Genomic DNA, 13,674 nt, shown 5'->3' with positions numbered 1-13,674 from the left:
CATTTATGCATCCAAGGTTTGGCCACAGAGTTTCACTGGGAGTTCATGTTCGGCTGATTATTCGCTGTGACCCTCAAATCTTTTTCTGAGTCGCTGCTTCCCAGAAGAGAGTCCCCCATCCTGTAAGTATCGCTGACGTTCTTTGTTCCTAGATATATACACTAACTGTTAGCCATATTAAAATGCATATTGTTTGCTTGCGCCCAGCTTACTAAGACATCCAGATTGCTCCATATGATTGACCTGTCCTTGTCATCATTTCACTCCCCCAATCTTTATATCATTTGCAAACTCTATCAGTGATGAGCTTGTTTTCTTCCAGGCCATTGACAAAAAAGTTAACATAGGATAGGGCCAAGAACAGGGCTCTATGAGACCTCACAAGAAACACACCCACCTGATTCCCCGTTTAGAGTTATATTTTGAGACCGAGCAGTTAGACAGTCTTTAACCCACTTAATGTGTGTCATGTTGATTCTGTATTACTTATTTTTTTAAATTAAAATGTCTTACCATCCAAGTCAAATGCTTTACAGAAGTCTAAGCACATTACATCAATACTATTACCTTTATCAACCAAACTTGTAATCTCATCAAAAAGTTAGTTTTACAGCATCTATTTTTCATAAACCCATATTGATTGGCATTATATTAGCCTCCTTTAATTCTTTATTTATTGATTCTTGTATCAGCCACTCCATTATATTACCCAGGATCTATGTCAGAGTGACAGACCTATAGTTACCCAGGTCATCCTGTTTACAATTTTTTAAATATTGGCCCAACTTTAGTTCTCCTCCAGTTTTCTAGAACTTCTTTAGTGTTCCAAAAGTTATTAAAATCAACCTTAATAATCCAGCAAGCTCCTTGGCCAGCTCTTTTAAAACTCATATGGAAATTATCGGGACCTGACAAGACAAACTCGGGCTGGGGAAAAACAGAGGCACAGAGAAGCAAAGTGATTTGCCCAAGCAGAGCCAGGAATAGACCCCGTCTCCAGACTTGCCCTGTACATTACTGCTCAGGGCTATTTGCTGTCAGAGTTCATTAGGGAGGAAAATAGGTGGAGATAAGCAAAGCTAGATCATCATTCCACTTACTCACATCACCCAATTGCTAAGACAGGTAGAATAGATTGGCCTGAGGAGAAAGGTCAGTGCATTAATCCCCATACACCATTCAACCCCATGGCACAAAGGACTTCTCTTTGAAAATTGTTCCTAAACCAGATGGAAAAATGCCACTGCCTTTTGAACACAGTGCATGCCATAGTAAGAGTTTTGTCAAATTCTGCAGAGCACTGGGCAATTTCATTAGAGTACAGCATTCTGCACAGTAAGGCCCCTCTGGGCTTCCAGTATCCCATGCACACATGCCCCAATTCAGCAGTATCATCTGCCAAAGCAGCTGAGCAGTAAGCCGCACAGAGCAGTGAGCTGGAAAGGGGTGGGTGACACTGGCTTGCTGGAAAGTTTTTATTGCAGAGCTGTGGACTTTCTTTTTTGAAAAGCACCATTAACACTAGGCTCCACAGAACAGGCAATTATATATTTATGAACAGCAGTAATTAGAAAAGAAAATTTAATCTTTTTGGCTACTTAGAGAATTACAAAAAAGACAATAGCGTCATTTTATGGCTCAGGAGCTCTGACCCGTAGCTATTTCAGACTCCCCTAGTGCTGGGAGAGAAATAACAGAACTAATTTCAGTTGCATAGATTACAGGACAGTTGTGAAGGAGATTGAGAAATGCTGTTCAGCTCTGCAGGAAAAAGCACAGAAAAAAAGGAAATGAGGGATTGGAGCCTTTGGAATGGACCCTGAGAACAGAGTGCAGGAGTGTGGACTAAAGACCTAGATCCTTGAAGGCATTTAGGGGCCTAACCTCCACTGAAATCAATGGGAATTGGGCCTCTAAATACCTTTTGAGGATCTGGACCTAAATTAGCAAAGTCAAACGCTATTCTCCTATTCAAAGGCCAGGTTAATGGGCCATGTGCAAGGGACCTCCCAACGCTGGGTACCAGAATCCTCCCCTGAGGCCTGGCAATGACAGGGAAGGACATCCGTGCTACATCTCCTGTGGTGACGTCTGGCCAGTGGAACAATGCAGTATGTAGACCCCCAACCCTTCTGTGGAGAGGGGCACTGAGGAGCAGAGTGGTATTAGTGAAGCCCGCACTGCAGGTGTTGTGCTAGTCTGTAATCAATTCAGCATTCAGCGCCCTGCGCTGTGTATCCCACAGAGTGGGTACCCATGTGGCACCAGGGCTGACATCGCACTTGGAAGAACATATGATTATATTAAGTCAGCCCCTCACTCCATTGGGTGGCATCCCTGGCACAATGTAGAAGAACACAACTGCTGCCTTGAGCTCTGTGTTAGAGGAGACGAAGAGCCTCAGCTTTTTTCCAGCCAGACAATTAGAGTGAGTTGCAGCACTTGGTTTTAAAGCAGGATTCTCTGCTCCAACCCTGAGAACGGATCAAAGCAGCTCAGCACTATAAAGATGTAATAGGTGCATGCGATATTTGCAACAACAGGGTTAGCTATTTATATAGTCAAGTTAATAGGGCAGAGCTGAAGCTGCCTGGATCCTCTCCCCTTCACAGGTGCAGAGTGAGGTTAGTATGTGTGATGCTTAACAGAATCACTTTGATCACCTCTATTCCAAGTACCCTTAATAGCACCAGACATGATTTGACAGACTCCATCTAATAGGGACAGCATTTTATTTAGCATTTAACAGTTCTGTACACTTTTAAGAAGTTCAGTCTTGTCAGTAAAGAACAATTCCACCCTCCTATCTAAGCAGATCTCCCAGCAAACATCCCCAGCTTGTTTCTGTCTCAATTGCTACCACGGTCAGAACACCTGGGCTATCTTTCTCTGCACTAGTTGTAAATTTTTCTTAGCTGCTTTGAAGACTGAAGGAGTGAGTGGTGATGGAAAGCAGAGAAATTTCAGCATACAGGAGAGAGTCATTTACCACCCGGAATCTTGAATTTAGGCTCAGTTGCAACAAGATAACATTTGGAGTTACCCCTTTGACTGGGTAAGAAGCTGCTGACTAAGAAATGGTAGGAGTTGAAAATAAACTAACACTTTTACACTGAGCTTCAAAAACTGCACCAAAAATTTAAGAGTTAGTGATTCTTTTTAGCACGTCTGTTCAGAAGTCTGTTTTTGTGAAACCTCATCTTTATTTGCAGAAGTTGCTTTCCGTCTCCTCCCACTCTTGAAGGCATGGCATAAACCCTTGCTGCGATACTACACTCCCAGAGAGGCAGAGGAAAGGAACTATAGGGCTTTGCCCAAGCATTACTCTGATTAAAGCCACTCTTGGAACAAACCTAATAGCAATGGTATTTGTAGCTGCTGGGCAGGTCTCTCCTCCACTCCATTTCATCAGCACAAGCAGAGTTATCTTTCTCCTCCCTTCTTCACCGGTTGCTTTACCCCCGCTCACCTTTGTTTTCTGACTCCCTTGTGAGTCCTAGGGGAGCACCGAGTTAGACTGCATGGATTCAGCTATGTGAGTTATGAGCATTATAGAACCTGTCGTGTGGGATGAAAGCATGCTGCAAGATTTGCTCGGCAGCTCCCAACACCGGCCTGGCATGCACAGCCAAGGGGGATGTCATGTGTTGCAAGAGTTAGTTTCTTCCTATGGTCAGTACTGCCCGCTCCCAGTCCACCCCAGGTAAAGTGCAGCAGGCTACAGAGAGGATTTTACTGTCGCCTGAAGTGCGTGTGGGCAGAACTGGTGCTGCCAGTCTGGTTCCATTTCTGTGAGCCCAGAAAGTGGCTGCTTTGGAGAATTCTGCAATGGGCACTATCGCTCTTCCAGAAGCTCCTTCTTCTGTAAGGCTTGGAGTCTCTTCCCCACTGTTTGGTGGATGATTTCCAGGCCCTCTGTGTCCAGCTCTTTCATGAGCAGCAGGATAGCATTGAGGATGTTGTTCTGTCAAGACATGACAGACGTTATTTCTACTATAGATGTACGGACTCTGACCCAGCAAGGTGATGGGTCATTTAGGGGCTGGTTTTCAAAGGTTACTAGATAGTGTTTTTCACCCTTCTAGATTCTCTACTCCTCTGCCTGATTATAGGAAGACAGTGCCCTTCTACTGAGAAGGCCACTCCCTATGGGTGCCGAATCCAAGGCCTGCGGAATAGACACCTGCAGCTCTGTGGACAAGTACCGCAGCTGGCTGCAGGGGGAGAAACAAAATAGACCAAGACTGGTCTAGACCACATTCTGACCTTCCTTTATTCACTGAGGTGATGGCGGTGGGCCCAAGCCACACTCCAAGTCCCATCCAGGCCAGATACACGTTCTGTGAAACTTACTCCCATAGAGTAGCATTGCCACACACTGGCCACAGCTGCTGAGAGGAGAATCAAGGCCATATTTTCTATAGGAAAGATGGCTATTAAATTGGTAGTAGAGATTAACCTATGATTATCTGATGGGATCAATCCTGACCCCTTTTCTTATTAAAGGCATTACAGTATCATAGATTCACAGGCTAATCTCCACTGTATGCTCCCCAACACCTAAGGATGGATCTCAGGGACTAGCTAGCCACTTAGCTCAACAGTGCTTCTGCCACAAATAAACAGCCTGCAAGACACTTACCCCAAAGGCACGTGACCAGCACCCACTTCCCACCCGGAAAGTTCTATGCAGCTTTGGGTGCACCCAAATCTGGTAGTATAAAGTTGTACATTTTCTGGATCCAGAGATTTATTCTTTAAACTTGCCTGACACATTAGAAGGTAGCAACTTTAGTCTTTAAATACACTCACCCTCTTCTTCCTGCTGCCATCAGTCTCCCTGGGCAAAAAGGAGGAAAATTTATCTCTGGGAACAGGCTTCATGCCAAGTTGCTCTCGAATCTTGCTGTGGGGGGGGGGGAAAAGGCAGTACACAAAATGAGAGCACCCAACGCCAGAAGGAGCCTGCTCCCAGCACTGTCTGGAATGACAGAATCCAATTCTCAGTGCTGGAACTACAGGAGTGATGCTAACTGGGACCACAGAGCTGAGTCTACATCGCACATTTGGATAACAGGTGGCACATTTAAAAAGGATAAGTGAGAAGAACCATAATTCAATATGAAGATCCCTTCCCTTTCACGCACACACATAGCTGTTGTACTGCAAAACAGGAAGCAACCTATGGAAGGACCTACTCTGTATGCACAAGGCCAGGTTCTGAGCTGGTGTAAAATCAGCATAGCTCCATTGTCTTCAGTGGTGCTATGTGGATTTGATCAGCTGCGGCTGTGGCCCATGGTATGTTGGGGTTGGTTGTCAGGAGTATTTTTGGAAGGATCCCCCCATGTGACATACAAGTTTAGCAAAGGAATCCCAACAATTAATAACCGAGCCCTCACTTTGTCTCCTCCAGGGTGAAATTCAGATGTTCACTCTTTGGCTCCATTGTGCACTCAGTGGTACTCGATTCATTGGCCTCTGGACAGCTGTTCTCCAGATTTCGCTTAGCTGGAGGTGCAGTGATCTCTTCCCCATCTACCAGGGCCTGTGACAATTCTTCTTCTGTCACAGCTTCCAAAAACATACAAGCATATGTTAGAAGCCCAGTCTGATGCTCTCGGGAATTCTATCAACATGGAAAACAGACCATCGTTCTAATTTGGAATATATTACTGCAACAAGTAGTGTAACAAACTACAGACGAGACAGCAGGTACAGTCAGATTGTACGAGAGCAGGGACATAAGGGATACCCCATAACTATCAGCGGTCCTCATTTCCCACTTTGTTCTGCAGCAAAGCCTAAGGGGGAAGTCTCTGGCAGCCCTACCTCCTCCAAATAAAAAGGGATACTAAAGGAGAGGTTTCACAGAGGTCTCTTGGAGCCCTCCTCCTTTTTCCCAGCAGCAGGATCTGCAGATACTGTGGGATACATAAGCTCTTGTTTTGACAGCAGAAAGTTCTTTTACCAAACAGAACGACATGTCCTACTTTCTTTGACAGTAGGAGCAGAGCCAGCTACAGCATCTGCGTTTTGCAAGAACAAACGAGAGTCCCGTAACAAACTAACTGGTGGCACAGTATCTGAGATAATGACTGTGAAGATATTGGTCATACATTCCCTGTGTGGTATTGTTAACTACTGCTGTACGGAGAGGGTAAAGGATAGGACAGTTTGAAAACACTGGCTGACAACATAGGCAGATCTACCTGCACCATTCTGCACACAGCACTGCTGAGTGGGTTACTGTTGTGCTGTCTTAGCCCACACAAGAGCCAAGAGAGAGAGTTTTATTACGTAAAGTATTCAGCTGTTCTAGGGTGTGTACGTTGAATTTCCAGCAAACCCAAACAAGACTCCCTAAGGGTCGGGGCAGTTCAGAACCCTGGTTTTTCTGAAGCTTTCTGCCACTGACTCTGTTCTCAGATTCCCACCTTGGTTGTCAAGCTTCTGAAGGTTGGGGAGGTTGCGCAGCACAGTCATTCTGTACCGGTGGGGGTCTGGACCACAACAGGGATTCTCAGACAACCACAGGACCCTCAGCCGGGGCAGGTTTTTCAGATGAAAGAGCTCGTTCAGACTCGGGATGCTGTTCTTCCTCAGATAGAGCTCACTCAGGTTCTGGCACTGACTCATTGGCTCCAGGCTGGAGATACTGTTCACACTGGACAGAGATTACACGGACATCAGAAATGAGTCTCTGGCCCTAAAAATTACCAGCTCCACCCTCAATATGACTTTCAGGCAGAAGCAGGACCCCTGCAACACTGCAGCTCTTCAGTCCCAGTTTCTGTATCGTTCCTATGGTGGGAGCCTGAAAGCCTCCTCCAAGATGGTGCAGTGCATTCTGGGTGCCCAGCTGCCAAACACAAATAGGTTGAGATAGCATTTGGTAACAAAAAACACTGACCAGAGAGAGGCCAATTGTGCTACTTTTAGGGCCCTAAAAATACTATCCAGCAGTCAGCTGGCAGAAACAGGTTTACATAAACATAGCCAGCTTGCTTTGCCCTTCTGAATGCTCCACTTCATCACACTGCCTCTGGAACTCCTCCCCTCCTCTCCATCCAGTATTTTTCTTTTAATTTTAGCACTGTCACTCACATCTCTTGGTCTTGAAAAGACATTTTTGCTGAGACAGCACTCCTGGGCATGGAGGCTCAGATGGGCCCCACAGGCTCCTGCTGCCAAGGGACAGCTCAGTGGGAAAGAGAAAAGCAGTTTCCAAGAAGGATCTATATTCATCCTGCTCTTATTTCTCTTTATAACTTCTCCCCTGAGCCATGGCAGCAGGCATCTTCAATGCATGGAATGCTTCAGGACCCAAGCACTAACTGGGGTGGCTATGGAGCTATGCAGACACTCCAAGGCAGTAGTGGGCACCGTGTGGCCCTTCAGGGTAATCCACTGGTGGGCTGTGAGACAGTGTGTTTACACTGACTGTCTACAGGCATGGCCACCCGCAGCTCCCAGTGGCCATGGTTTGCCGTTCCCAGCCAATGGGAGCTGCAGGAAGCAGCATGGGCCACAGGGACATGCTGGCCGCCGCCGCTTCCCGCAGCTCCCATTGGCCGGGAACGGCAAACCATGGCCACTGGGAGCTGCGGGCAGCCGTGCCTGCGGATGGTCAGTGTAAATAAACGGTCTTGCCGCCCACCAGTGAATTACCCTGATGGGCCACGTGCGGCCCGTGGGCTACAGGTTGCCCACCACTGCTCCAAGGTATGGCTGAGACCCAAAGGCAGGGGCTAATTTGGCAGGAGCCAGAGACCTGTTTTGCAGGAGAAGGCAGGTATGTCAGTGGGAGAGGGGGAAAGCAACAATAAGCAGCTAATGTTAATGACACACTTTGAATTAAAATGCCAAGAGGTTTTTCTTTTTTAAATAGCGAAAGGGGCTCAGGGTTACAGAGATGAGCAGATTCCTGGCTCTTTGCTAATTCTGTGAACAGCTCTTGCTCACTACAACCATTTATTGGCTGTTATATCCTCTTTCTGCAGACGCTCCTCATACACACCCAAGAGCAGGTCTTGCATGCTCCACAAACCAAATGGCTTTAAGGTTAAGATTTTAGAAGCTTCACAGATTTTTCAGTATAGTTTGCAAGATCTATATTCCAAGATGCCATAAGAAGCTAAGAAAGAATCCAGAAGAACTTCAACACAAACATTCTCCAACCTGGTACAAGTTTCATGACACTGTGTGGGGCCAGCAGACCTACAGAACCCAGTCAGGAACATGGAATAGCATTTATGTATAAGGGAGAATGTGACGTTGCACTCCATATGTTTATGGAAATATCCTTATGAATGTGAATATAATGTAACTGGAATATGCTTTATGCAAAAGGTCTCTTGTAAGGTATCATTACAAAGCTTATAATCTACTGAGTGTGTTCAACCTATTTGTATGAATGTATCATTCCTGTATCTGAAGCTAGAAATATGAAGTATTACTCTGAAGTCCTATTGTAATTATGCAAAGTGTGGGCCATTAATGGTGGCTTGGAATCTTGATGGCTCCCATGGACTAGGACAATTGGTTGTGAATGGCTCTGTTTACTCACAAACCTTCCTGGGGACTTGCAGGCCAGCCCTGGAAGAATGATGGCTAGGGTCTCACAGGACATGTGACCATGTCACACGCTACTGGATTCCATCTTAAATCTGGTGCTTTTTCATTTAGGAGGGGTGGGGACCCAGAGAGAGACAAAAGATTCCTGCCTTGGGCCAAAGATATAAAACGGGGTGGAACAGAACAAAAGTGGCTGCCAGTCATGAGAAATCCCCTAGTTACCACCAGAGCTGGAAATAACAAGGAATGTACCGGGAAAAGGACCGGGCCCAGACTAGGAAGGAGTCTAGCCTGTGAAAGAAGCTTATTGGAATATCTCTGAAGGTGAGATATTACTTGTATCAGTTTCTTAATGTATTAGGCTTAGACTTGCGTGTTTTTGCTTTGTTTTACTTGGTGACTTACTTTGTTCTGTTATTACTTGAAACCACTTAAATCCTACTTTTTATATTTAATAAAATCATTTTTGTTTATTAATTAACCCAGAGTAAGTGATTAATACCTGGGGGAGCAAACAGCTGGTCATATCTTTCTATCAGTGTTATAGGGGGCGGACAATTTGAGTTTACCCTGTATAAGCTTTATACTGAATAAAACGGATTTATTTGGGGTTTGGATCCCATTGGGAGCTGGGTGTCTGGGTGCTGGAGATAGGCGACTTGCTAAGCAGTTTTTGGTTAAAGTCTCCAGCTTTGGGGCGTGGACCAGACCTGGGTGTGTGTTGCAGAAGGCTAGTGTGTCGGGCTCAACAAGGTGGGGTTCTGAAGTCCCAAGTTGGCAGGGAAAACTGGCTCAAAGGTAATCTCAGCACATCAGGTGACAGTCCAAGGGGGTCTCTGTGACCGAACCCGTCACAGAGAATATGAAGTTTTACACTGCACCTCAGAGTTATTTTTCCCCCAAAATGAACACCCCCCATTCCCCACCAATACAGAATGCAGGTTTACATAATGCCAGGAGAGACTCAGATAGCCTTGGAAATAAATGCACTCTGCATCTCTGTCCCCAAGGGAACACAGCCTGACTCAGTACTGGAGATCAGGCAGACAGAGGCACGGTCACAAGGTCAGTAAGGAGTAAAGTACCAAAAGCATAGTGCTAGATTGTAGTCATCTGCCCGACAAAGGATTTCCTCTGTTCTATCAGCTGCTGCTCTCAGGCTGCTAGTTTGACACCCACCTGAATGTGATCACTTCAATGTTTGGTAGTTCACGGCATATTGAAATCTAGACAGAGAAAGATGCAATAAAGAACTGTACTTTTTCTAAAGATATCTGTCTATAATCAGGTGCTTATTCAGATAAACCCATTAGAATATCAAATCAACTAGCACGTTAGTGGGGCTAAGTCAATGTCAGTCTAACCTAATTGTACACAGGGGGAGTTTCCTGGACCCAGCCACTCCCCTTTTTCAGTCCCCAAGCACAGTGTAGCCAGTATCTATTCCATTTTCTTCCACCATGCCCAGAAACACAGATAATCAGACACTCATTGTGCATGGAAAATAAGACCTGGTTCTGTTCCTCTCCTCCAAATGCTCAGAACATGTGACAAGTGCTCACTGTACTGGTACACTTTTGGTGCTGTAAGATCCCCAACCAATACACATACAAAGGGCTCAGCTCTCCTCACACATGACCTTCCCAACTAAGAAGAGGATCTGTACCCTCAGAGTATGTCAGGTGGGAGGTTCTCCTGTAGACAGACACGCACTAGCTCTGCTCGAGCTAGCATGCTAAAAATAGCAATGTGGCTCTGCTGGCCTGGGCTAGCCACCCAAAGGCAACCCAGCACATTGGATGGGTTTGTACTCGGGCTGCTAGCTTGAGTCACTGTGGCCACACTGCTATTTTTAGTGAGCTAGCTCAAGCAGAGCTAACACATGTGTGTCTACCCATGCTAGGAAGCATGCTCCCAGCTGCAGTGTAGATGTACCCTAAATCAGTCCCCAAGATCTCACAGCCGCAGAGAGGTGTAAGACTAGCAAGCTTTCTTACTCCCAAGCACTCCAAAGGGATACTTGGCTCCCTCTATTCCCAAGTGAGGCAGCAATTTGCTATGCACTGTATCAATGGCCAGTGCTCTACCGTTGGGACTAACTGCCAACAAAAGGGGCCTAGATCTCAAGGAACGTGTCTTAATCATACCTGGCTTTAGGGAAACGTTAGATATTTGTTTGGGAAAGGGGTCTTGGAAAAGGCTGATTTTAAGAATAGTACTTACATCTGTGAGGCAGCTGCCCCTGCAAGAGAAAAATAAACCACTTTGAATAGTGACAAGAAAGCAGAGAATTAATTTAGAAATATTTTAAAAAGAGGACTTACACCGAGTGAAAAGATGCAATGTATGGAAAAAGCCATGGCTGAGGTCAATAGTGTGTTTTTAAAAATCTACGTTATCTTAAAGAACTGGATTCTCAGAAGTGTCTTTTCATTTTTTTGAGCGACAGGGGTTGCCAGGTATCAGAGCATGTCCTGTCCCTCCTCCCAACTCTGACCCTTAAGGAACCTTTGCCACCCCAACTGTCCTTCAACCACATAGGATGTAAGCTCAAATGGTGCTTTCTTCCATAAGGCACTAATTAAAGATTCTGCAACAGCCCAAATGGGGCATGACAGTTTTATGCAGCTGAGACTACAGGGGAAAGTGGAAGCAATAAAACTATGATTCCCCACACTCAGTAGATACTCCATCTCCTTATGAGCATACCACGTGGCTGGAAGGTAAATGCACTCCTTCCCAACTGCTAAGACAATTCAGAACCATCTGTCATGTCAGCAAGTGTGAACCCTGCCTGCTCTGACCATACAGCCATGTTTAAACTGTTTTCTGTAGATCATTTTATAATACAGTTTGATCAGCTGATGTGGATAGGACCAAGCTGCATTCATCATGATTTGGTCCTATCCTCAGCAGCTGGCCAGAGTTCAGTGGGGACTGTGTTTAATTACTGTTAAGAGATCAATGTAGGAGGCACTTTTCCCCTCCTCCCCCACATACAATAACAACTGGGCAGCATGCATTGAACCGAGTATGAGTTTCATTTCATGTGTGGGATAATTGCACCAGCTAAGGCAACACTAAATACAGACATAGAAACCCAAGAATTCTAAATGCAAAACTCCATGTTTAACTCTTAATCTTTAAAAATTGTATTAAATACCCAAAGTCAGGAAAATTTAAAGTTAAGGTTTAATTCTCTCAGCAATGTTGATTCAGCCACATTGTCAGCCAAAGGTAGCATTTCTTGATTACTCACTGTGCTGTTATGCTGGGAATTTAATACATTTAAAAAACCTCAAAGGCAATTTGTCCAAGGAAAATCTGGGTCTCAGATTTGAGAGTCTGACAAACTATGATTGTCCCAAATAAGACCTGCCCTCATACGTAATTCTGCACTTTCAGGAGAACACATGCACTCTCTCCACAGTACAGAATAGGATGCAATTGGTCTAGTAGAGCCAGAGGAGAATTTTCACTGCCTTGCTCACATTTTGCTAAAGATTAATTTTTCTGTCATTGGTTGAATTTAAACAAAAATAAGCAACACACACCTCATCCTCTGTTTTAATTTACCAGGCGGTCAATGCACCCAGGATTATTTAATTACAGAACAGCAGTTAGTTTCAGTGACAGTAAATCCTTTCATTTCACATATTTGATTTGAGCTTTTGCTTATCCGGCACTGGTAAGCAACAGTTTCCCTAGACTGACTGTTGTGTGTCTCTTTAGACAGCATGGGAACATGGCTAACATTGCTATGGAATTTTTTTTAATTCACAGCTTCCTAATTCCAAGGCCAGAAGTGACCATTGTGATCCGCTACTCTGACCTCCTGTATAACACAGGTCACTGAACTTCACCCCAAAAATTCCTAGACCACAATTCTTTTACTCGTAAGCAATGACATACGCAAGCTTAAGACTGAATATATATAATTTATGGTGACAGAAGAGTATGATGCATTTATTGAACTATTCTATTGAAGATAAATAAGAATGCCAGTGTGAGCGAACGAAATGTGTATATCCTCCTGGGTCTGTACCCTATGAGGAAATAAATGCCAAACTGGGCTCAGTAACTACTGGTAGCCAGCCAAGCAAGCATGATCATTCCCATAATACCGATTGTATTACACATGTTTATCTTCAACATGTTTTACAAACATTGCCGGGTAAATGTTAGCCTCTTGGGTGCAAGGTCGCCCTGGGGAGAGAGGCTGGCTGGTCCATGGGAGGGGTTTGACAGCACTGGCAAGCGCGGGTTCTGAATGAGACCCCATTTGGTCAGGACACCGAATCACCCGCACCCCGGCAGAGAGCGCGCGTGGGGGGCTGGGGTTGCTGCGGGGCCTCTCCAATGCCCCACAGTAACCAGCCAGAGACACCCAGCTAATGGAGTCCGCTGGCTTCAGGGTCAGCCAACACACCACGAGGGGCAACGAACGGCCCTCCAACCCTCGGGCCCGGGCCCTCCCGCAGCCTGGTACCCCACCCCCCGCTCAGTCTATTGTCCCCATCCCATGGGCCCCTTCCCGAGTTACCCCGCTCCCCACAGCGGGGCCGGGCCGCCCGGCCCCTCACCAGCAGTTGAGCTTGCGGACGTTGTCCAGCTCGGCGGCCTTGGCGCGGGCCAGCACCGCCTTGCGCGTCAGCTTCATGGCCCCGGCCCGGCCGCGCCGCATCTCCAGGGGCGGGGGCAACGCGGCGGACGCGTCTCCAGGGGCGGGGCCCGGCGCGGCCGCCATCCCAACACCTCCCCGCTTCCGGCTCCAGGACAGGCGGCCGCCGTGCGGCCTGTAGTGCCCCGCCCCGTGACGGGGGCCGCAGAGGATCATACCGAACGCGGGCCAGAACCAGCGTCTCCAGGGGCGGGGCCAACGCTGCTAATCTCTAGGGGCGGGGCTACGGCTGCCTCCAAGGCGGGGGCTGCTGCGAGGCAGGGGTAGCAGTGTATGGGGTGCCCCCTCGTATAGCGGGGAGGGGCTGCCCGGTGCAGGGGGTGTTGGGGTGCCCCCTGTGAAGTTCCCCTGGTGTTATCGGTGATCTGCTAGGTCCCTCCAGTCCTCCACTCTGGGACCAGCCTTACCCTGCTGTG

At 46.6% G+C, this 13,674-nt stretch overlaps 1 protein-coding gene across 2 annotated transcripts; it reads right to left on the bottom strand.

The window, feature by feature from the left end:
- Positions 1 to 2,715: 2,715 nt before the first annotated feature.
- CFAP410 (cilia and flagella associated protein 410) lies at positions 2,716 to 13,379 on the bottom strand. 2 transcript variants are annotated; one of them, XM_048863054.2, is made up of 7 exons: positions 13,161 to 13,379; positions 10,801 to 10,819; positions 9,757 to 9,803; positions 6,438 to 6,667; positions 5,403 to 5,574; positions 4,813 to 4,840; positions 2,716 to 3,964 (listed from the first exon to the last, which is right to left on the bottom strand). In XM_048863054.2, the coding sequence occupies exons 1-7, from the start codon at positions 13,322 to 13,324 to the stop codon at positions 3,836 to 3,838; spliced, it is 789 nt and encodes a 262-aa protein (XP_048719011.2). In that variant the 5' UTR covers positions 13,325 to 13,379; the 3' UTR covers positions 2,716 to 3,835. The 2 variants fall into 2 exon arrangements, with proteins under 2 accessions (XP_048719011.2, XP_048719010.2); XM_048863053.2 differs by having other exon boundaries at positions 4,813 to 4,906; positions 13,161 to 13,375.
- Positions 13,380 to 13,674: the final 295 nt, after the last annotated feature.

Source organism: Caretta caretta, chromosome 9 (assembly GCF_965140235.1).
Source record: "Caretta caretta isolate rCarCar2 chromosome 9, rCarCar1.hap1, whole genome shotgun sequence".
Taxonomy (NCBI): Eukaryota; Metazoa; Chordata; order Testudines; family Cheloniidae; genus Caretta; species Caretta caretta.
Note: the sequence above shows the minus strand (reverse complement) of the source record. Positions and strands in the feature narration are given on the sequence as shown.

What these genes read in the sequence shown, in the direction of transcription:
- CFAP410 (XM_048863053.2), bottom strand. Translation starts at nt 13,324, where the DNA reads ATGGCGGCCGCGCCGGGCCCCGCCCCTGGAGACGCGTCCGCCGCGTTG. An exon ending in ATTGAAGTGATCACATTCAG is followed by an intron (nt 6,668 to 9,756) that starts GTGGGTGTCAAA and finishes ATCTCTGTCCAG; the next exon opens with TGTGAACAGTATCTCCAGCC. An exon ending in TCAGAAGCTTGACAACCAAG is followed by an intron (nt 5,575 to 6,437) that starts GTGGGAATCTGA and finishes TGTTTTTGGAAG; the next exon opens with CTGTGACAGAAGAAGAATTG.